The following is a 24,963-nucleotide window of genomic DNA, read 5'->3' as shown; positions in this document are numbered from 1 at the left end:
ACCAGCCCTTTCTCTCAGAGTCTTATCCCGTCTGTCACCATCACCTCTGCTTCTTCCAAAGATTCTTTAGGATATACACATTCCCCTTATCATCTCTAGGATTTGGAAATGAGGTGAAGAAAGATGTGACAAAAATATTAGGATGGAGCATGACTAGGGTACTTGAGCGCACCTGTATATGCACAATACCCGTAACACTTCAGTTCAAAACCCATACATGCTTTCTCAGATATGCTCACAGAAGCCTTGCCCAAGCAGGCATCACAGTTTTCTTCAACGGGGCCTGAAGCTCTGTGTGCAACTGCCTTTACATCTGTAGTTCTGTATCCTCCATGCAGTATGGTGTAGTGGTTTGTGTGTGGGGATGAGACTCAGGACATCTGAGTTCTAGTCCCTACTCACCCATGGAAGCTCACTGGGTGACTTTGGCCAGTCACAGACTCTCAGCCCAACCTACCTCACAGGGTTGTTGTGAGGATAAAATGGAGAGGGGGGGATTATGTACACCGCCTCGAGTTCCATGGAGGAAAAAAAGGTGGGACATGAAATAAATAAATAAAATTTAGTGGTAGTGAAGCTCTATACAGACATCAGATTTGAGGCTGTGTGAGATCCCTGGATCATAGCAATAGGTCTCTTTATAACAAACGGTGAAATAATAGAGTACAATACTGTATTGCAAATTATATGCTCTTTCCATTGAATTCAGCTAGGAAACTTAATTTCAAGGAAGTATGATTGCAATGAATTTGAGGTCTCCATATAATTTGCCATTTCATGTTCCTGAAAACTTAACTGCCATCAAATAAAGTACTTGTTTCAAAGCTACATTTGCATCCTGGAAATTGGAATTACTTTGCAATTAACCTATCCGGCACTGAAATCTAACTATAAAAAATAATCATTTTCATCTCACCTTTCAGTTACGGTTTCAACTTCTCACTGTTAAATCTTAAATGCTGCAGTGCACTGAGTCCCTCAATTATTTTGTCAATAATGGAGCCACAATTATAACAATATTCAGCAAAAGCTATTAGAAACAAAATGCACAAAACATGTTGCAGCATTGTCCAAAGAACAGTCTAACACAAAGGAATGAAAAAGAATACCACCCCTAAAAGCTGAAAAATACAGCAATCGATTACAAAGCAGTAATTACACGGAACTATATATATTTGTCTGCAGGATAGGTGACTGGATATAATACTGTAAAGCTAAATAAAGAGGTTGCGTGATAAGCAATTGCTATAAAACGTGGCTAATCTATTGTATTCACTATTTTAATAATATGTCCACGTAATGCTTTGAATTGCCCCTAGGTTTCAGAATAATGACCTCAGTACATTTAACAGGGCATACAAAATACAAAAAGAAGTTCCTTTTTCAAATGCTAGGTTACTGTTGCCATCACATTTAATATCTGAAGAAAGTATATAAATATCAATGATTTTTAAACACGGCTTTCCTGAACTATCTGCCCAAACGTGTGGATCAATAATGAATGCTGAAAGCAGCTAATAAAATGGCCCTATAGTTGTAAAAGAAAAGAAAAAGAAGAAGAAAAGAAACATTTAATTTTATGAGAGAATAACAAATCGAGGAAGTGACTGCAGGAAAATGGAAGAGCATAAAACCTGATGTGCCAACATACATTGTCTACTAATTACATATTAATCAGTCTGTTAATCATATTGCTGGCGTATAACCATTGTATTTTATTTATTTATTTATTTATTACATTTTTATACCGCCCAATAGCCGAAGCTCTCTGGGCGGTTCACAAAAATTAAAACCATGAAGAGCATAAAAGGAAAGGAAAGGAACCTCTCGTGCAAGCACGGAGTCATTACTGACTCTTGGAGGGATGCCAGCTTTCACTGACGTTTTCTTGGCAGGCCTTATAGCGGGGTGGTTTTCCGTTGCCTTCCCCGGCCGTTATTACCTTTCCCCCAGCTAACTGGGTACTCATTTTACCGACCTCAGGAGGATGGAAGGCTGAGTCAACCCGAGCCGGTTGCCTGAAACCAGCTTCCGCTGGGATCGAACTCAGGCTGTGGGGAGAGTTTCAGCTGCAGAAACTGCTGCTTTACCACTCTGCGCCACACGAGGCTCTGAAGAGCATAAAAGCAACCAACAAATTTAAAACTCAAATACAAACTACAATATAAAAAGCATATGTCATAAAGCCTCATAACAGCTAGAGCATAAGTTTGGCCAAGAAGCTAAGCTAGAGTAAGATGATAAAGTCATGGAAGATCACAGGAGGAGGAATGTAGGAAGGTGCAATAACTGGACATTGGCTGACTTGATAGTTAGAAAATAGTTACAAGGAGGACGAACAGGCAGTGGTGCCGAACAGAAGTCAAAGGGGCATCCTGGGGGCAGCAAGTTACTGAAACTTCGGTACAAATCAATGGTGTGGGCAGGAGGCATGGGTAGACAGAGATAGGTTGGAATATCATAGATGCAGAAGCCAATCAGTTTTCATGACACACCATTACCTGGTTTGATACAGTGAATGGGGCATTTAAGGGAAAAGAAGGTATTAAGAGAGGGTTGCTGTTTTTTTTGCTCCTGACGGGGAATTACCTTTGCTAGCAGAAAACTGTAATGAGTGATGTATCTTGTTTCTTCCTCCAGTTCTAAATTTTGTCACAAAGTGCTATGCTACCTATTCTTTACTTTTGCCTTTTAAATATATGGCATGTGATTTTACCTATCAAGTGACTGTGCTATTCAGCTCAAGAAGGATGGCAGATTCAATGCAAAGCCATCAGGACTACCAGCCATTTATAGCCTTCTCCTGCATGAATTTGTCCACCCCCCTTTTAAAGCTACCCAGATTGGTGGCCATCGCCACATCTTGTTTAACTATGCAATGTGTGAAGAAGTACTTTCTTTTATCTATCCTGAATCTCCTGCCAATCAACTCCATGGGATGGCCCTGGGTTCTAGTACTATGAGAGAGGGAGGAAAAAATGTCTATCCACTTTCTCCATACCATAAATAATTCTGAACCCCTGTCATGCCTCCCCTCGATCACCTTATATCTAAGCTAAACAGTCCCAGATGTTGTAACTTTCCTCATAGGGGAGCTGCTCCAGGCACCCTTTTTTGCACTTTTTCCATGTCTACAATATTCTTTTTTAGACATGGTGGCCAGAACTGTGCACAGTATTCCAAGTGTGGTTGCAACATAGATTTGTATAAGTGCAATAAGATATTGTCAATTTTATTTTCAATTTCTTTCCTAATTATGCCTGACATGGGATTTCCCTTCACCACAGCTACACACTGGGTTGGCATGTTTATTGAGCTGTCCATCAGAACACCAAGATGTCTTTCTTAGGCCTTAACTAGACCTAAGGATTATCCCAGGCAAATGGAGAGGTCGTCCCTGCCTGCTCCCAGGATCCCTTGTGTATCATTTGGATGCACAGGGATGACCCTGGGGTATAGGCCTGGTCTAGCCATGGCCCATGTCAATCACAGGTAGCTTAGATCTCATCAGTTTCTATGTGACATTGGGATTCCCCCCTCCCCCACATGGATCACTTTACACTTGCTTGCATTGAATCACTTGCTTTGCCATTTTGATGTCCATACTCCCATCAAAATTGGAGAGATCCTTTTGGAGTTCTTTGCAATTGTTTTTGTTTTAATCACCCAAAATGAATTGGTATCATCAGCAAACTTGGCTACCTCAATGCTCACTCTGAATTCCAGATCATTTATGAACAAGTTGAAAAGCATTAGTCCCAATCTGGACCCCTATAGGACTTTACTATTTACTTCTCTCCATTGGGAGAATTTATCATTTCCCTTGAAAACATTGATGACTACAAACAGTGGGACAAAAATATCTGATGTAGCATATTAAGCCTCATGCTCTTATGTCAATTGCTAGAGACAGGAGCCCTCCACTCCAGGAGGGGATTTGTTCATGGGGAGTGAGGTACTGGGTGGGAGCAGCAGAGGTTGGGTGGAGGTTGGGCGGTGTCTGCCTCACAGGTAGGACTGAATTCAGTGGAAGGGGTTCACATTTTTGTGCATCCCCCCGTCCCTCAAATAATTGTTCCATGCTTAGTCATGATCTGCAAAATCATTATTTTCAAGATAAAGGTTTCTGAAAGAGCAGTAATTCAACTCAGCTATATCAAAGAGCTCTAGATGCAGAAAAAGCAGAATCTGAGAGAAAGAATTGCCACTTTGCTCAAAATGAATTTTTAATGCTTTGAACGTGTGCCACTGATATCCTCAGCTATCTTTTCTCCCAAAAGTAGAACAATGGGGCCATATGCCCAGTTGGAGGCTTTGACATTACTGTGGTATAAATAATAAACAATTCAATTGTGCATGTGCATGCAATTTTTAAAGTTGAAACTCTTCTGCTAAACTGTTACATAAAGGCTGGCTGAAAAATAATTTCATTCTGTTCAGAATATCTACAGAGCAGATGAGTTCCTCAGAAAGTAAAAGAGTGTGTTGGAGAGACACAAAGAGACACTTAGCTATCGGAGATAAATATTCTCTTTCCTCCCAAACAGTTTAATGGACTCGCTTAGGCTATTAAATATAAAATGGTGCTGTATATTTGTTCCCTACTCAGATTATATCCATTTGAGTTCAGGTTGCTACTTGAAGAGATGCTGTTAATGAGTGCTTCTGGTACAGCTTTAACAAAAATTTGCCTGTAGTCAGTCAGTCTCTCTCTCTCTCTCTCTCTCTCTCTCTCTCTCTCTCTCTCTCTCTCTCTCTCTCTCTCTCTGTGTGTGTGTATAGATATATTCATTTCTATGCATTAAAAAGCACCATAAGAACCCCTGTGCTGACTAAAAGCCTCATCTTTAAAGTCTATTTTAAAAAAACATGAAAAACCAACCCTCCATAAATAGATGCTTTAAGCAAATATTCATTTTTATATATATAAAACACAAGTCACTGTAGGGTAGCCAAAATTGATCACAATGAAAGTGTTTGCAAATATTAAACAGGGATATCCCCTATAATCTAGATAAAATATCATAATTTATGGGGATACATCTTGGATGATAGCAAAACTTTGGTGCTAAAGAGGTATTATATTTGAGAGAGTGCCTTCTAGTCTGCCTTGTCTTTGAGACCATCAGATGAGGTTCTCATGGTGATTCCACATGGACCTGTGGTCCATTTGGAGTCCACCTGGAGTACAGCCTTCATTGTATTGGTCTCCCTCTATGCGGAACTCCTTGCCTGTTGATATGAGGCAGCTACCAACGTTGTTTTGTTTTTGGTGCTTGCTGAAAATATTTTTCATCAAACAAGCCTTTCCTGATTGACCAGCAATGGTTTATTTATTTATTATATTTATTATAATATGATTTAAAATATTTTGATTCTTTTTTCTTCTTTTACTCTGGAATCTTGTCAGATATTGAGGGGGTATATAAATGTTTATAAGACAAACGAATGAATGAATGAATAAAATGAACTGGGTTGCCTATACGGCTGTCATGATAAACAAAACCCCACACTTTCTCTGCTGCGGGGTGGCGGGGGTGGCTAATTTTGATGCAGAGGAGGGCAAGGGGTTTCCTGCAGCCATGCGGTTCACCAGCCTGCCCTCTGCTTGGGCTTCTGGTGACCAATCAGGGGACGTTTCTCAGCTGGGACTGCCTCCACATCGACACTGGCGTGAAGTTAGCTGGTGGCAGAGCTGTGATCATCTCGCTCCATCCTAAAAAAGTTGAGTAAGTCCCTGACTTCTTAAATGCTTAGCTTCGCAGGAAAGCCCCGCAGTGGCTTTGAAATGGCTGCTGCATCGTATAACAAACACATCACCACTGGGCACCCACCCTGGGGCTTTTGGAGCATATAAATAGCCCCAAGGGCATTACAGAGATGGTATGATTACCTGCCTTCTAGTAGCATTAAACTGAAGGTCCTTTCAAGATTCCAGGGCTTTGCTGATCTGTAGGCTAGAATTCTGCCCCTCCTGCCTCTTGGGTACATGCTTTTACAGCAGTCACTGAACTTCCCAGCTGGACTTCCCAAGAGCTAGATCTATACTGTAGCCTTGGGCTACAGCATTTCCCTAGGCCAACTATTTCCTTTGTGATAGCAAGCAGTGAGATGGAGCAGGCATTGTCTGTGCTACTGCTGGTAGCCTATCCAGCCCAGGAACTCTGAGGTTGACTGGGCAAACCTGCTAGTTTTCAACATGAACCTCTTCCACAAAGTCTAGGAATTCCAGGGCTGGAAGAAGCTGTTCTCTGTGCCTACTCAGAGTGCAGGCATCATGCATAGGCTTAAGGGACATAGGCCTTCTCAATTCCTTCAGCGATGGATGAGTTGAGACAGGGGTGCTCGTTATGTTCAGGACAAGCAGGCAGTAACCTGCTTGTCTTGAAGGGTTTGGTCCTAGCATGACCAAACCCTTCTTTCCTCCTCTTGACTATTAGCTAAAGCCTGTATGTTACACCTTTGCGACTGGGACAGTTCCTACAGTTGGAGGCCAGAAAACCTGCACCAGTTTTGGGATGTCTCAGGGAGAAGTAATTTCCATCAGGCCTACACATCAAGGAGGAACATGAGAAGCTACCTTGTATCCAGAAGGTTTGAACATATGCCCGTTTCCCTCACAGCTGCTGCGGCTGGAGAGGGAGGTGGATTTGTGGGTGGGATGGACCCAGAAATAAGCTGCACGTGGGAGGACGCATGTGCAGCATGAGGCATGTGCAGGGCCAAGCCTACAAGGGCAGGCCCCACAGAAGCCTTGGCCTCTTCCTCCCGCTTGCACTGGTTGCCAGTATGTTTCCAAGCCTGATTCAAGGTGCTGGTTTTAACCTACAAAGCCTTATATGGCTCGGGAGCACAATACCTGATGGAGCGCCTCTCCCGACATGGTCCTATGCACTACGCTCAACATCTAAGGTCCTCCTCCGGGTGCTTACTCTGAGGGAGGCTCCAAAGATGGCAATAAAGGAGAGGGCCTTCTTGCTGACCCCTCCCCCCCAATTGTGGGATGATATCGCTGACAAGGCCCACCTGGCGCCAATATTGGTATCTGTTAACACCAGATCAAGACATTTGGCAGCATGAGATGAGTTTTAATCAATCCTGGATTTTTGGTTTTATGGTTGGCTAATTGCTTCAAAGTTCAAAATAGGTGTATGTTGTTTCTGTGTATGCTGTGTATTTGTGATGTTTAGGTTTTAAATTTTGCATATTGTTTTAATGTTTTTAATATTCATAAACTGCCCAGAGAGCTTAGACTGTGGGGCAGTATAGACATGTAATAATACCACCAGCAGCAGCAGCAACAACAACAACGAGTAAGACCATTGGTCCATCTAGGCCAGTATTGTCAACACAAGCCTTTGCCAACCTGATGCTGTCCATATATTTTGGATCACAACACCCAGGGTTGCTAACCATTGGTTATCCTGGCTGGGGCTGATGGGGGTTGAAATCCAAATTCAATAAACAAAAATCCTACGGTTTACAAAACAACGTTAAAGGCTCTACAGTTTTCAACCAAACTCCAAAAAGCAGGGAAATTGAGAGTTAAGGCTCACAGGCCTATAACACCACATCCTCCCTAAGGAGGCAGAAAGTGCCAGTGAAATTCTCATTCTCCCAAAGCAGATATAAACCATGAGGACATGATGGAGAATAGGATATGCAGAGATGACTGTGGGGTTGTGGAAAACTGATGACGAACAACCAAAACTATGCACCTTCCTTCACACCAAAACCTTCCTTCACACCAGAGATTTTTTTTAAGAGGCCTATATCTGTGTTCAAATTCAAAATACACACGCACACACACACACACACACACACACACACACACACACACACACATATATCTATAAAAGAAAGCTTAAAATGTAGTTCAGCACCTTTTAAAGAAACACACACTACCTGAAGAAGTTTAAATTCATGGCAGATAGGCCAGGGTTAACCTCCTCTCATTCCTAGTTTCAAAATATTTCTTTCCATAAAGTTTAAACTTTAAGAGGCTTGGGTGAGGAACTGCCACCCCAAAGGAAAGTTTGCCATATATTCTTTACTTTGAATTAAGAAGGATGCACCAGCACTTCAAACACACACACACCCTCCCTCTTCACAATCACAGACACACAACAAAGTCAATCAAACTACCTGAGCCAGCCAGGTTTTCTTTTTCCTTGGAGGCCAGGGAAGGGCCTCCCTCCAAGAAAGGCAGATAGTTTCTCTCTCCCTCCCTGGCCTCCACAGCACTGTGGGGAAGGAGAGGGCCCAGACAGGGCCTTGGCTTATCTGCAGAAGGAAATGGCTCCTAAATGAGCCAGGCGGCCATCTTATTTCAGGCAGGCAGCCATCTTATTTCCAACATTCCAATCTATTTGAGACAGGAGGGAGAGGAGAGAGCGACGCTACTGAGCATGCTCCATTTAGGAGTTATGAGTCTGTATTCACTTTAATGGGGAAAAGAAATGTTCATTACAAAACAATGGAAGCGAATTTTGAAAAAAGAAAAGCCATTCCGCCAACTAGAAGGACAGGGGGACAAGATTCCACCACTGGTTTGAAGGGTCCCAATTTGGAGCTTTCAGTGAGCAAAAAAATCATTGCCACCCGGAAATAGAAAGCCATTTTGAGCCAGGGAGGTTTTCCCCATTTTGGTATTTTGAACTGCCACGCTGCCCTCAATATTTCACAAATCTTCTTGAAACCCGCAGGGTATGTAAGACCAGCATTTCTTTCTGGCAGGTCTCCGTTTCAGAAAGATTGGTGAAACATTTTCCATTTTATGAACATCAGAATGATCCACCCCCAATTTCGGCCTTAACATGGTGGAATGCTCTTTTCACTGATCGCCTATAACACAGGGAAACACTCCCGTGTTTCCCTGTAATCATCTGGAGGACACCAGATTGGGGAAGGCTGTGGTATACTGACTGGCATCAACTCTCAAAGTTCTCGGATAGAGGCCTTTTCTGGGTCTGCTAATAGAGGCTCTTTAATAGCAGAGGCTTGCAAGGTATTGGACCTGGGAAGATGCTGGGCATGTAAATTATGTGCTCTACCACTGAGCTCCTCTAGCCTCACCTGACCACTCCTGCCCCCATAGTATATAGAGTTATCTACAAATGATCGTAGATGGTCTGTATATGCATCAGACCTATACTGGCTCTTCATAGCCTCTCACAAATCAGCTTCATCTCTTTCATCAACAATGCACCCTTCATCTCTCTTTGGTGTTTCATGCAGTCACTGATAACTTGTGTATCTGTTGGAGAACATCCTTAGATGCTTTTTTCACAGCCTCCCTGCTTTTTCATTTCAAAGCCAGGGTCTCAGTGGGTGCATTATATTTCCTCACTCTTCTTTCTGTATAGCAATCTTCCACTTCCTATTGTATTCTCTCTTATGCCTCTGCTAAATCTGAAGTACTCTTTAATTTACCATAATGTGCTTATTAGAAACTTTTGGGCTCCCATTCTCAGGATCTTGCTGCGCTCAATAGCAGCTAAAGCTGGCGACAGTATCACCCTCTTTGTTAGAAGAGCAAAATTCTGCTTTCAGTGTGTTGCTATGAACTACACAGAACTTCAGTTTACACTAGGCTTGATTCACAACACAACACTGGATCTGTTCAGGCATCCCAGGGGAAACTCTCAACATAGTATAAATCAATTTCTCTCTCCCTCTCCCTCTCCCTCTCCCTCTCCCTCTCACACACACACACAGAGATTTTCTACCTGAGCTGAAAGGAAAGGTATAACAAAGGAATTGGGATGTGCAGCATTTCTTTGAACATGATATTTCCCTGACAAGGTGGCCAGGTGTCCTACTTTACAGTCATCCAATTGAAGGTGTCCTCTGTTTGAAGGGTTGTCCTGTCCAAGCCCAGTTTAAAGATAAAGAACCATAAGAAGGGAGAGCAGAAGTTGCCCATCAACAATTATAACCTGAACGGCAAACTGAACAGAGGTACATGAGAGCCTAAGACTCAGACAAAGTTGAGGGTTTTCAGAATGTCCTACGCATGACACAGTTAGATGTGAATTTTCTTTAAAGCAGGGATGGGGAACAGGTGGGCCTGTTATGTGCTACCTCCAGTAGCAGAGGCAGTAAGCCTGTGTGCACCAGTTGCTGGGGAACATGGGGGAGAGGGTGCTGTTGCATCCTTGTTCTGTTTGTGGGTTCCTGGTCGACAGCCAGTTGGCCATTGCGTAAACAAAATGCTGGACTAGATGGACCCTTGATCTGATCCAGCATGGCTTCTCTTATGTTCTTAAGTTTGTAATACATCTTGTTCTTCCAATCCATTACTGAACTACAGTAGTTATGCAGTTCACCTATGGAGATTACATTTTTATTTAGCTTTTCAGAGAAAAAGGCTATTACGAGAAAAACGGGTAGTTAGTTTTTACTGTTGTCAAGCACAAATGCTTTCGAAATAAAAAGTCCCATGCATTTTTACCCCCACCAAATACCCCATGGATTTTCTTCTTTGAAACTTCACTTTTGAAAAGTATTTAGTTAGTACTGTTATAGGTTCTAATAAAACCAAGTCAAACTCAGAAAATGTAGCACAAAGCATTCAAAGGCCTTAGCTAGACCTACCTCATTGTCCATGACGGAGGAGGGAAGATCTCGCATTGTGATTAACACGAGATCCCTCCTCCATTTACATGTTAAGTGCCATGACCTCAGGAGGAGAGGTGTTGTGCCCACCATTTTTTTTAAAGAGGAAGGAGCGCATGAATGCTCGTGCGCTAAAGGTAAGGGTTTTTTATTTTAATTACTTTTCCCGTTCCCCCCACCCTACCCCCAATGGGCACAGTGCTCCTGAGGAGCGCTGCGCCCTGTGCAAGGAATCACGTGGTGCCGGGTGAAACCGTGGCAATGGGCCACACGTTCCGCGGTCTTGGGCTCAGCCCAGGACCGTGGAAAAAGCAGGCCCAAAGGGGAGGGCTGTATCCCGGGGCAAGGGAGGGATGATCCCTCCCTGATCCCAGGATCCCCTGTGCATCATGTGGACTCACAGGGACGGTCCCGGGGTTCACCCCGGGATAAAGCCTGGTCTAGCTAAGGCCAAAATCACCACTATATCAAGGGAACTGTCTGCTGAAGATTCAGCATGCTGAAACCCTTATCAGCTGGATCTTGGGATGCCTGGATCTTCAGAGGACATAATCCTTGGCTGACAACTACTTTCCTCATCTAGGAAAGTTCTGGCTGTGCAAAGCATTAGTCTTCCCAGTGATCTGGTGCTTCTTCTCTGCCCTTGATTTTAATCCAAGCAGAAGAATGCCAGAACATGCAAAACTCGCTGCTCCTCTGAGAAGCTTTTTTTATTAGTTCCTGAAATATTGTTCCAAGTGATGCTGTGCCACCATCTCTAATTGAGATCATCCTCAAAGGCCCTCTTCTGGCCTTTGCGGTGGAGCAAGTGCTGCTCAGGTATAAGGCCTCTTCAGTTGTGTTACCCTGAAATAGTTTTATTGTGATTTTCAATGTTCTAGAAAGCAGCTCTGAAATTCTCAAATCAGAAGTGCAAAAGCTGCACAACACATAGAGATCCAAGCATAGCTTTCCTCCACCACTGCATCTTAATACTTGGGAGTGGGGAGAGGGCGGTGATGGATATCGTATAACTGTTCTATTCTTTGTTTTTTCACACAGCTGTTAATAGCAAGAAGCCCTGACGGAAAAAGTTAGCAATTCTCTACCTCTGTATCTAGTTGTAGTTTGTTATTATTTATTTATTTATTTATTTAGCACCAACAATGTACGATTCCCTTAAAATCAACAGAGCATTAGGGTCTATCCTGAGAAGCAAAGTGTTACTGACAAATGTGCAGACGCTAGAGGAAAAAGAACATGCATGTTGCTGTATGAGATACTTTTCTACTCAGAAATATGTGAACCGCCAGGGAGCTTCGGCTATTGAGCAGTATAAAAATGCAATTATTATAATAATAATATAATAATAATAATAATAATAATAATAATAATAATAATAATAATAATAATAATGATGGTGGTGATAGTGGAATTTCAAAGACTAGAACAAGGTTGAACATTCAGAGTTACAACTTAGGAGAAGTTCTAACTAGGGATGTGCTCCGCTCCGATTAGGAGCGTAGAAGCAGTAGCGGATTGGCCTGCTCCGCCTTACCCAGAGGCGGAGTAGGAGCGGACCGCGGACCCCCTAGAAGCAAGGCGAAGAGAAGCGACCATTTTTCGGAGCTCCGAGTTCAGTCGGAGCGCTCCGGTCGCCATCTTGAAAACATTTCGCCATAGGATTGCATTGCGGCAAATAATCGCGCATAACTACGTTGTTTTTGAAGCTATCGTTCTGGAAATTCTTGTGCACAGAGAGTCGTGGATGGGGGTCATTTTGAGACCACTCTCACCTCTCTGCGTGCTGTGGTTCACGTGCAATATTTTTTTAAAAATCGGGTCAACCGCGGGGCTCAAACTGCGTTTCGGCTTTTCGCCCATAGGATTGCATTGAGGGAAAGAATCGGGGATAACTGGGGGGGGGTTTAAGCTATCGTTCTGAAAATTCTTGTGCACAGAGAGTCGTGGATGGGGGTCATTTTGAGACCACTCTCAACTTTCTGCATCGTACGGGTCGCGGGCTAGAAGTTTTTTAAAAATAGGGTCAACCGCGGGGCTCCGTTTCGGCTTTTCGCCCATAGGATTGCATTGAGGGAAAGAATCGGGGATAACTGGGGGGGGGTTTAAGCTATCGTTCTGAAAATTCTTGTGCACAGAGAGTCGTGGATGGGGGTCATTTTGAGACCACTCTCAACTTTCTGCATCGTACGGGTCGCGGGCTAGAAGTTTTTTAAAAATAGGGTCAACCGCGGGGCTCCGTTTCGGCTTTTCGCCCATAGGATTGCATTGAGGGAAAGAATCGGGGATAACTGGGGGGGGGGTTTAAGCTATCGTTCTGAAAATTCTTGTGCACAGAGAGTCGTGGATGGGGGTCATTTTGAGACCACTCTCAACTTTCTGCGTGCTGTGGTTCACGTGCAATATTTTTTTAAAAATCGGGGTTTGGGTTTTTTTTTTTTATTATTATTATTTTTTTGGAAGCGATGACAGGCACATTCAACTCCCAATCCTGATGAGAATTCATCTCCTCAGAAAGCATCCTCCTCCAATCCCAGCGTTGGAGGGGGGACTAAGGCAGACCCACCCTGAGAACTTTCTGTTTTGTGTCTCTTTGTGGGTTGGCGTTCGTGGAGGGAACACTTACTTAGCTAGTGCTCCTGCTTTGGAGATAGATTAATTTAATATAGGTTTAGTTTGGCGCGTGTGTGTGTTTGTTTGCTTCTTTCTGACTTGTAGCTTAGTTTGCCCTGTGTTTTCCCCTTACTTTGATTTAATATAAACTTTATTTTTGAATTTTGGAGTGTGTGGTTGGGTTGGTTGCCCCCCCCCTTCCCTGTATTAAAGCCTGACTGTTCTGCTTTTGTGAAAGCTTTCTTTTGAAAGCATACACACACTTTTTGTCCCATTTCCCTACATTTATATTCTTAAACATATTTTATTATATTCTTTCACATAGTCCATTAGTATATATTCTCATACATATTATATTAGTATTCATATTTTGTTCTTCTTATAGTAGTGGTTGGTTCTTTTTCCCCCTCCCCTCTCTTAAATCCTGATTGTGTTTCCTTCTATCTTCTATATACCAAATATACCAAAAAAATTGGATTCTCTTTTTCTTCTCTGTGTAACTTCGACGGAGTGGGCTGCTTTTGTCAAGTTCAACAGGCAGCCACAGATTGAGCATTTTGGGGAAAGCATACGCACACCATTTCCCTATTCTTAAACATATTATTATTATATTCTTTGACATAGTCTTAGTAGTCTATTAGTATACATTCTCATACATATTAGTAGTAGTATTCATATTTTGTTCTTCTTATAGTAGTGGTTGTCCCATTTCTTGTCCCATTTCCCTACATTTATTAGTAATATTCTAAAACATATTATTATATTCTTGTAGATATTCTTAGTAGTATATTCTCATACATATTAGTAGTAGTATATTTTATTGTTCTTGTCCCATTTCCCTACATTTAAACATATTATATTCTTCTTATACATATTCTTAGTAGTACCTTATACATAGTATTAGTAGTATTAATATTTTGTTAGTCATCATGAAAAGAGAAAGCAGGCGTGCTGAAAGCAGCAAGGCTCAGTCTGCCAGCAGGGCTTCCTCTCCTCCTGTGAAACTCAAACGGGCAACTCCTTGGCTGACTGCTCCAAAACAGAAGCAGGACAAGCAGCAGGCAGAGCCACTCTCTTCTGCAACTTGTGCCCGGCGTTCTCTTTTTGAGGGTGGGAATGGGAAAAGTGCCCGTTTGCAAGAGGCACGTGGCAGCAGTGCCATTAGAGGAGGAGGAGTATCCCCAACTCCTTCATTCTCCTTTCAGCCCACGAGCCCGCTGATGGACCTAGACGAGGTCCTCAGCACAGTGGAGGGGGGGGAGGAGGAGGAGGCGGTGGGCCTCCAGGATGTGGGGGCTGAGGAGGAGCAGCAGCAGGCCGAGGCTCTCTCCCCAGTCTCATCCCACACCCCTGTTTCTGTGGCAACACCAGAGAGCTCAGGCGGGCAATTGGTGGTGTCACCACAGAAACGAAAGACAAGCATCGTGTGGGACCACTTTGAGTTGGGAGCGGATCCCCGCTTTGCTGTCTGTCGCCACTGCAAACTCAGCCTAAGCAGGGGTTCATCGACAGGGCATTATGGAACCAGCAGCATGAAGATGCATCTTCATAGGCAGCACCAGGCGATCTTGCTGGGGAAAGAGGCGGGCAAGGCGACTGGTTCCAGGGGAAAGCCGAAGGCTGCTGCTGGCACTGCCACTCTAAGCTCTCCATCTCCCATCCCCACAAGGGTTAGGCAGGCAACCCTGCAGGACATGGGGTGGGGGAAGTATTGACCCACAAGATGGCGTTTTCCAATGCCCACCCAGGGTGCTACTGTGTTGGGGCATCTGCCGGGACTGACTCCTCCCCAATACTAGATCTATGACATGTCACTCTGCCTGCCCCTCTGCTAGCCTGTCCTCCTCGGTGACCGACTCGCTGGGATGGTTTGCGTTTGCAATGCGTGACTAACTGCAATGCTGGCTTAGAAACCAGCCATCACTTCCTTGTGCCCCCAGAAATGCCCGCAGCCTGCCTGCCTGCCTGCCCGCCTCCCCCGGGGTGCTGCTGTGGTGGGGCATCTGCCAGGACTGACTCCTCGCCTACTCTGCCTGCCTCTCTGCCCGCCTGGTGCCTGGTTTGCTCCCAATCGTCCTCCTCTGTGCCCCTCAAGGCGTAACTGCTGGCTTAGAAAGAAACAACCAGCCATCTTTGCCTCACTTTGCGCCCACTTATGGGTTGGTTTGCTATGCGTTAGTGCTCAAGCCATCCTTGCGGCACTACAATGCATGCTGCCTGCCTGCTTTCCATTGATGGTGCTATATAAATAAATAATAATAATAATAATAATTCTCCCCTTCCCGCCTTGCAGCGATGGTGTATGTGTCTTGCTTTGACTAAGGGGAGAAGTCCTTCCTGCGCTCACTTAGACTTTATCAAATTCAATAATCCCTTTTTCAAATGTGCCAGAAGATTTAGGGTTATCTCGTGGCATGTTGGGATTGCCTTGGAACTGGCCCCATTGAGCTGTCTGCAATTGCAACTTTAAATCCCTGACATACTGGAGTGTTCAAATTTCAAAAGTTCCCCTAACATCAGGGGATGATGGGATTGCCTTGAAACTTGGTGTCCATGGGGACACATGGGTAAGCTGTCATGGGACCAAAGGATAGGTTTCTAACGTGCAAATTGACGTAGTTGTAGAATGGGACTTGATTTGGGGTGAGTTAAAAAGTTTAAGCCGCGCCAAAAATCAGGGGATGATGGGATTTGCTTGCAACTTGGCGTGCATGTGGACACATGGATAAGCTCTCCTGGTGCCGAGTTTGAGGTTTCTAACATGCAAATTGACGGAGCTATCCCAAGGGGTGTGAATGGGGTGCCCGATTTTCATAAATTCCCCAAAAATCAGGGGATGATGGGATTGCCTTGAAACTTGGCGTGCATGTGGACACGTGGATAAGCTATCATGGTGCTGAGTTTGAGGTTTCTAACGTGCAAATTGACGTAGTTGTAGAATGGGACAATTTGGGGTGAGTTAAGCCATGCCAAAAATCAGGGGATGATGGGATTTGCTTGCAACTTGGCGTGCATGTGGACACATGGATAAGCTCTCCTGGTGCCGAGTTTGAGGTTTCTAACATGCAAATTGACGGAGCTATCCCAAGGGGTGTGAATGGGGTGCCCGATTTTCATAAATTCCCCAAAAATCAGGGGATGATGGGATTGCCTTGAAACTTGGCGTGCATGTGGACACGTGGATAAGCTATCATGGTGCTGAGTTTGAGGTTTCTAACGTGCAAATTGACGGAGCTATCTAAAGGGGTGTGAATTAGGGTTATGGGAGGTGCGTTAGAGGGTAGAGCCGCGCCAAAAATCAGGGGATGATGGGATTTGCTTGCAACTTGGCGTGCATGTGGACACATGGATAAGCTGCCCTGGTGCCGAGTTTGAGGTTTGTAACATGCAAATTGACGGAGCTATCCCAAGGGGTGTGAATGGGGTGCCCGATTTTCAAAAATTCGCCAAAAATCAGGGGATGATGGGATTGCCTTGAAACTTGGCGTGTGTGTGTATACGCCCATGAGGTGTCATGGTGCCAAACGTGAGGTTTCTAACTTCAACGGAAAAAAAGTTGTTTACTTTTTTAGCTTTCAATGCAAGCCTATGGGGGGGCAAAAACGGAGCTCCGGATCCGATCCGGAGCTCCGGGCGGAGCGGAGCGGAAGTGGGCGGAGCGGGGGCGGGGCGGAGCGACCCGCTCCGAAAAATGGCGGATCTGCAAGTGAAGCGGAGCGGGGGGTCCGTGCACACCCCTAGTTCTAACCTCTTAAAATTGGATACCTGAACTCTTCTTCTAATTCTTTCAGCTGTTATGAGAGGACTAAGAACTAAGAAACTAAGAAAACCGCAATTTGAAAATGCTTTGAAATTTCTAACTCTGTTTTCTCCATTGTAGAACAGCTTTTCCCCAAACATAAATTTAATGCAAATATTAGTTTTATGCAGTCGTTCGCCTGCAACCCTGGTACAGATAAATTGGGGACAGAGTGTGTGTGGGCATGCATGCTCCCCCAAATTTCCTGTGCCCCCAGGTACATCTCAGATCAAGTGTGAAGTGCTGAATAGGAGCTTGTAAGTATATTCAGTTGAATATGCTTATAGAGCTCTTGTGATTGAGAACCCTGGCATACCAGGTTCCTGATCATGGGAACTCCATAAGCAAGTTCAGCTGCAGGGGCTCAGAAGTCCCTGTTCAGATTTTCATGCTCAATGCATGAAGATCTGTAAGTAGCCAGGAGCAGAGGGATATTTGGGAGAGAAGCATGCATATTTGCACACAACATGTTCCCCACTTTAGCTGACCCTGGGTTGCAGACCTGCATAGCCACCACTATGTGTTGGCTATGTGTTCTGAGCCCTATGGTCAACATGTGTTGTAATAGTTCTGTCAGTACTTTCAAAGAGAAAATCAGAAGGTGTTTGTAATATTAAGCTGGAGAAGATCATGGAAAATCTGAGGGAAGGGTTCTCCATAGAATAAAAATGTGTTTGGTTTGTGTCTCGAAGTTTTTGTTGAAAAAAACATTTATTGGATTAGGCAAATTTCTAATGAGGTTGCTCATTCAACTGACAAATGCTCTCCTATAATATACTTACTAATCCTTTAAAAAGGCAACCGGCTTGCAAACAAATGATACATGGCTATAAAGGCACCCACTTGTGCTATGGGGTCCTACAGGTCCCATGTTCTTTAACATCTATATGAAGCCACTGGAAGGGATACCATCAAGGATCTGGAGTTAGGTGCCACTAGTATGCTGATGATACTCGGTTCTGTTTCATCAGTCAAATAATGCTATGGCCGTGCTAAACCAGCACCTGGATGCAGAAATGGGCTTGCGAGGGCTTATACTGAAGCTGAATCCTGATAAGGCAGGCCATGATGAGAAGATGGTTTCTGGTATGGGAACCTGGTGGTTGTCCTGTTTTAGATGGGATTGCATTTCCCCTAAAAGAACAGATGCACAGTTTCAGGTTACTCCTAGATCCAACTCAATCACTAGAGGCTCAGGTTCACCTTTGGCCAGCTTTGGAGGGTTTACCAAATGCAGGTGTGGACAGGGATAATCTGGCCATGGTGATCCATGCTTTTGTAATGGCCTGACTGGATTACTTCAATGTCTTATATGTGGAACTTCTCCTGAAGATGACTCAGAAGTGCTGAGTGTGATCTCCTGAATGTTGACTGGTACAGCCAGGTTCATGCATATATCACCAATATTTAAAGAATTCCCTCAACTGCCTGTTTGCCTCAGGGCCCAATTCAACATGCTGGTTGAATTGCCTTTAAAGCCTTAAAACCTTGTGACCCAAATACCTAACCAAGTGCCTCTTCCCATCTCACTCTGCTGTGTTTGGAGTCTGTCTGCAGAAGCCCTCCTTCTGGTGCCTCCTCCTTTTTTTTTTTTTTTTTTTTTGCATCAACATTGCACTATTTTCTGTACCAGGCAGAAGCATTTTTGTTTAGAATTTTAGTCTGTTGTGAGTTGATTTTATGGATTTTATTAATTATTGTATTTTTGTTCATTGATTTTACACTACCCTAAAATTTTATTTATTTATTTGTTACATTTCTATACCGCCCAATAGCCGGAGCTCTCTGGGCAGTTCACAAAAATTAAAAACATTCAAAGTATAAAACAACAGTATAAAACCATAATATAAAATACAATATAAAAGCTCAACCAGATAAAAACAGCAGCAATGCAAAATTACAAATTTAAAACACCAAGTTAAAATTTATTTATAGACTGTTAAAATGCTGGGAGAATAAAAAGGTCTTCACCTGGCGTCTAAAAGCATATAATGAGGTGCTAAGTGAACCTCCTTAGGGAGGTCATTCCACAGCCAGGGTGCCACAGCAGAGAAGGCCCTCCTCCTGGTAGCCACATGCCTCACTTCCTTTGGCAGGGGCTCGTGGAGAAGGACCCCTGAGGATGACCCTAGGGTCCGGGCAGGTACATATAGGAGGAGGCGTTCCTTCAGATAGCCTGGCCCCAAGCCATTTAGGGCTTTAAATGTTAATACCAGTACTTTGAATCGGGCCCGGACCTTGATCTTTATAAAAAGATGAAGGGCAGTATAAAATGCATTTCTTATATAAAATGAAGTAATTTTAAGATCCTTTGCTCACTTAACAAAATCCATGTTTCCTGGTAGATTTTTAAAAAACCTGTTATTGATGGGAAATGTGTAAACCAATGCAAACTTTCTAATGGGCTTATAAAACTATGTTTAGGTGAATACATTCAAACATCCCATTGGAGAAAGTATTACATTCTTGACACTTAAATTTACATAGGCCACAAATATTGTGGGTATGTTAATTTTTTAAAGCATCTTCAACCCACTGGGAATGTCCCGTAAAAAAAAAAAAAGCAATGCTCAAGGGATTGAAAGGAAGGAAGGAAAGGAACCTCTCGTGCAAGCACTGAGTCATTACTGACTCTTGGAGGGACGCCAGCTTTCGCTGACGTTTTCTTTGCAGGCCTTATAGCGGGGTGGTTTGCCATTGCCTTCCCCAGCCGTTATTCCCTTTCCCCCAGCTAGCTGGGTACTCATTTTACCGACCTCAGGAGGATGGAAGGCTGACTCGACCCGAGCCGGCTGCCTGAGAACCAGCTTCCGCTGGGATCGAACTCAGGCCGTGGGGAGAGTTTCAGATGCAGAAACTGCTGCTTTACCGCTCTGTGCCACACGAGGCTCAAAAGGAACCTCTCATGCAAGCACTGAGTCATTACTGACTCTTGGAGGGATGCCAGCTTTCGCTGACATTTTCTTGGCAGGCCTTATAGGGGTGGTTTGCCGTTGCCTTCCCCGGCCGTTATTACCTTTCCCCCAGCTAACTGGGTACTCATTTTACTGACCTCGGGAGGATGGAAGGCTGAGTTGACCCGAGCCGGCTGCCTGAAACCAGCTTCCGCTGGGATCGAACTCAGGCCGTGGGGAGAGTTTGAGCTGTACGGCATAGCAAAACAATGAAGGACTGGATCCTGGAAAGAAGTGTGTCCAGGAAGCCTTAATTCATCACAAGAGACAAACAGTTCAAATGTGACAAAGTGACTAATATGATTCTTGATACATAAAAGAGAGGAAATAGGGCACTACGAAGTACACATGATTTTACACCTGAATAAACAGCTAGGATGTTTGCGTCCAGTGTCCATATTTTCTAAATGGGAATGGAAACTTAGGGAGGCTTTAAAAAAGAGGCACAAGAACAATTAGGGGGGAAGGAATCACAAAAGGTATTCATGCCTGATCTGTTAAGCTTTTCAAGTTTTAACAGAAGGAAATATTTACAGAGAGAAATAATATGCGTTTCTAACTTCCAGTTTCATCATAAAGAAGAAGATACTTTTTTAAAAAAAAAAACACCCATAAAGCTTAAAGAATAAAATCCAAACTTTCAAATCAGAGCAAAGTCAGAACATTTAATATGGGAGTTAGTTGTGTCTGCTCTAACTTAAAGGGTTTCAAATAATTCCTCCCTAAGATTTGCATCCTTCTTTTCATAAAGAGAGGAAGGAAAGGTCACAAAATCAACTCATTCCCAATGTTTGCCTTTGAATGGGCTAAATGAGTGGGAAACGTTTTCTACTAAACAAGTGTGACATTATCAAAAGTATAATCCATTATGACTAGAATGGAATTATCATAAACCTTTTAAAGCTATTCTTTCTGTCTAGTGGAAATTTTAGTTATGAGTTCTATTGTGCCAAGGACAGGCCAGTCTTTTCCAGACACTTACCCTCTGACAGCATGAATAAGTCTCAGTGATGGATAGGCAGTTCGCACTTTCAATTTATTCTTAAGGATTAATGCATTAACCCACTCCACATGCTTCTCTCCGCCTTTGACCATGAAAGCAGGGATCCAAAGGACACTGTCATTCAGCATGGATAGTCTATGCACAAATTTTTCTCTGTCACTTTCATTCCGAAAGCCTCCAAATGCTCTTTGTACAACTGATGGGTTCATGGTAATAAAATCTGATTTAGTTCCCACATCTGCAGCAAACTCCACCACAGGAGCTAGATTGCACCTGAAGAGGAAGAGATTAATGGAAAAAATAAAAAAATAAATATGAAACATTAACTCAGATAAAAAGGTGTGCATGAAAGAAAAGCTGAAAATGAACACGCAGCGCTGCTCTGAAGTAGGTGAGCAAAAGGACTTATGGCATCCCGCATGGTTCAATATACCACTGTGATGGATATAGACACTCCTCCTAACAGTCTGCTAAATATTGGGTGTAATCCAGAAGCATCTTAAATCCCACTGAAGTTAACAGGGGCATAACTCTTAACTGTACACTTAAGTCACACAATGATCAGCTTAGGACACAATTCTAGGCATGTTTAGATAGGAGGGGGGACTACAACTCATGGGATTCTCCAGCATGACAAGTTAGGAAATGCTGGGAGTTGTAGGTTTTTCCCCCCTGTCTAAATATGAATAGGATTGTGCCCTTACTTAATCAGTGATGGACCACTGATCGAAAGCACAATGCACAGCCACTTTAATGAATGGCACTGACTTGCAAAAACTGTTTATTATGATCATGGTGCAAGGTATTAAACAGTACTCTTCAAGTTAACATAGTATAAGTTACGCAAAACACACATACACACATGTGAGTACATACACAAATTGTTAGTTGTTATCAGGATGTACATGTTAATATTCTGTTGTGAGAATCATCAAAGTAATCATTCTGTGAACTGGAATTTCATGCCATAATACAGACCTGCTTATCTATGTATCTGAAAAAAAAAATATGGCTGTCATGCCAGTCAGTCAACATCTTCTTTTTTTCTTATTATTTGATAATGATAAAATATTGACAAAATTCCATGAAGCCTAGAATGCCACTGTGTTGTAGCAACACAGCTTTTACGGATTTTAATATGTTCTCATTTGTTAGTAAGGGTAGGAGTGAGGGCTACGTGCCCCATGTGCTATTTGACTGGTATTCACACATAATCTTGAAACTAAATTATACTGCACTAGATGTCAAACAGAAGTCAATAAAGATTCTTGATGGCCTTGTAGGTCCCTTCCAACTCTGCTATTCTATGATTCTATATGAATGAAGTTGCCGAGATATAAAATCTGCTCTATGTGTCATCACCACAGGAAGTGTGTGAGTGTTTACACAAGACAGGGCCTTTTCGAGAGTGGCACCAAGACATTACAACTGCCTCCTTAGAGACATGCACCTCACCCCTTTCATCCTGATTTTTGGCATCTGGCAAAGGTGGCATTTTCAGCATACACACAATAGAGCTTCTTTTTAGTTTTTAACTGACCCTGTTCAAACAACATGCTAAGCCACGCTGGTTAAGCATTTTGAGCTAAACATTATGGCTTAGCATGTCATGTGAACCATTTCTAACCATGGTGGCTGCATAACCATGGTTTAAACACACTCACTAAACCTTTGCTGCAAAAAGGTTAGCAGCCTAACTATGGCTTATCATATTGTCTGAAGAGGGCCTTTGTGTACTGCTTACCAATATTGGTTTAATGCTTCTCTGGACTTCTGCTGCTTTTACTGTTGCATTGTTGACTGGTTGTTGTTTTTAAATTGCTTTCATCTGAATCTGTATATTGTGCTTTTAAGAATTTTGCTGACTGGTCAATTGACTGGCATGCCAACCCAAAATATAAAAGAGGAAGATGCAATTGTTAACATTTGTTCTACTTTTGCAAAACCTTAGTATTTCTTCTATAATACACTCTTTAACCGATTATCCATTTTATGCTTTTCCTGTCAGTTTATAATTTTATTTGCAAATAGAATCTGAGAGGAGAATTCAAACATAATTTTTAAAAATTATGATTCCAATACTTCCAATTACTCAGCTGTTGAAAGTTCATTTTATTCTGGAGTTTCTGCATCTGTTCTAAAGTTAATTCAATACAAACAACTATTATTTTCTGAACATGATGAGGACCTGCTAAGTATAATCAGACCCCAATAGCCCTATGAATGTTATTTTTTCTTGGTCACGTAAACAACAACAAAGATGTAGGCCAAATCAGATATCTGCAAAAGCCCCTGGCTGTGTTGGCCTCATAATCCAACCATTCTTCTTACTACTCCCAGACATTTTTAGGTTTACTCACAGCAAATCCCCACATAGGTTTCAGTAAATGATAATATGTCTTGTGAGGATACTTTTGTTCCACTCTACTTTTTTTCACTGTCAGGCAGCTGCTACCTGATGGGGACTGCACTCCAAATCTCCAGTAAAAGCTGAGGAATCAATTTCAAGATAAAGCAGAGATACAAGAGTAGCAGTTAAAAATAAACGTGCACTAAAAGCAGGCCCCCAGCTTTGTCCATCTATTTTCTCTCTCTGCAAAAATAGGGGTCATTTTTCTACTGGTTTGATGGAGAGCTGGTGAATTTCTGAGAAATTGTTTGGGGTGGGATGTTAGGGGGGTGTACATTTGCTGGTGGAGGATTTTTCATTTTCATTTTATTCTTTGTTTGAAATTTAAACAAACCTGCCTGTGCCACTCACAGCAGCATGAGAAACTCCAAGAGGTTCTGGGCTGGCAGCACCACGTCCCAGAATTCTCATGAGAGGATGTTACATCATAGGCATTCCATGATGACTAGAAATGGCGGGAGTTGCAATCCCCTCACATCAACACGGCACCAAGTTGAGGAAAGCTGGGATAAAATTAACTCTCCTCCTTTGAGGATTACGGCTGCATTGGTCTAGTAGCAGATACACATCCCTTCCCCTTTGTACCAGCCATAATTGATCCCAGAGTAAAGCATGTTCCTTGTACTGGAACACATTCATGTTCACCAGGAGAAACCAGTGATATAGGCTTTTGTTTTGAATATTGCCTGGTGGGAGGCCAATGCAGCCTGAAGCATCTACCACAGCAGGATTGTGAAGAATACTGGAGAAATCAGAATGTCTCCCCCGATCTCTTAAACAAGAGCCATCTGGAGATGCCTCAATCTTTACCTTTCCCAAGTAACTCTTATGAAGTGTTGCTTTGAGTAGTAAATAAAAGGAGGAAGAAAAGCTTGTTTGGGGATACATTTTTCATCTTCTCAAAATCATCGTCTCCTAACAGCTTGCTATTTAAAACCTCGCCATCATATCTGCTAATCGAGCAACTGCTCCATAAGAGTTTGAAAAGCATTTTGTCTTGTAAACATTCCTGTAAAAACATTCCAGCCATTTGTAGCACGGCCCATTCCCCTGACTGAGCCTGTTAATACGAGCATGTATCTGAAACGGTTGTCGCTCTCCGGACTGCTTATTGACTCGAGGAAGCAGGTGCATGACTATAAATATGAGCAACAACAGTAAAATACCTATATATCAGTGATTCATCACATCCTGTGAGAAACAGCAATACTACTGATTCCTTCTCCACAGAAACTCATGTTCATGTTTTTACAGGAGGATGGAAAATGTAAATCGGCGGGTAGTCAGGAAAGAATGGCAACAAAGGAACTTTAGAAAGACCTATTTACCGCAGGTCATTATTGCATAGGGGGCATGCTGGCCATCTCCATCCCCTTCATCATGTCCCCATGCCTGGCCACACTGCCCTCCCTGAAAAGGAGGGCAAAGGGAACCCGCTGTACTAGTGCAGATTCTCTGCATGACTTAGAGCCTGGACTGTACAAGGGTTCTAAATCATATGGAAAGCCTGCACTAGTTCAGCAGACTTTCCATTCTGCAGACCTTCAGCATGGTTTGCCAGCTATGG

General features: G+C 43.1%; 1 protein-coding gene across 1 annotated transcript in view; it reads right to left on the bottom strand.

Annotated features, from left to right (window-relative positions):
• Positions 1-24,963, bottom strand: part of ST8SIA4 (ST8 alpha-N-acetyl-neuraminide alpha-2,8-sialyltransferase 4) — a 104,325-nt gene that overhangs the window by 37,232 nt on the left and 42,130 nt on the right. Inside the window, exon 4 of the mRNA XM_063128612.1 lies at positions 20,966-21,259. Within this exon, the coding sequence (XP_062984682.1) occupies positions 20,966-21,259 (294 nt within the window). The remainder of the gene's footprint in view (positions 1-20,965; positions 21,260-24,963) is intronic.

This window comes from Elgaria multicarinata, chromosome 6, assembly GCF_023053635.1.
Source record: "Elgaria multicarinata webbii isolate HBS135686 ecotype San Diego chromosome 6, rElgMul1.1.pri, whole genome shotgun sequence".
Taxonomy (NCBI): Eukaryota; Metazoa; Chordata; class Lepidosauria; order Squamata; family Anguidae; genus Elgaria; species Elgaria multicarinata.
This window is presented reverse-complemented; position numbering and strand designations above follow the sequence as displayed.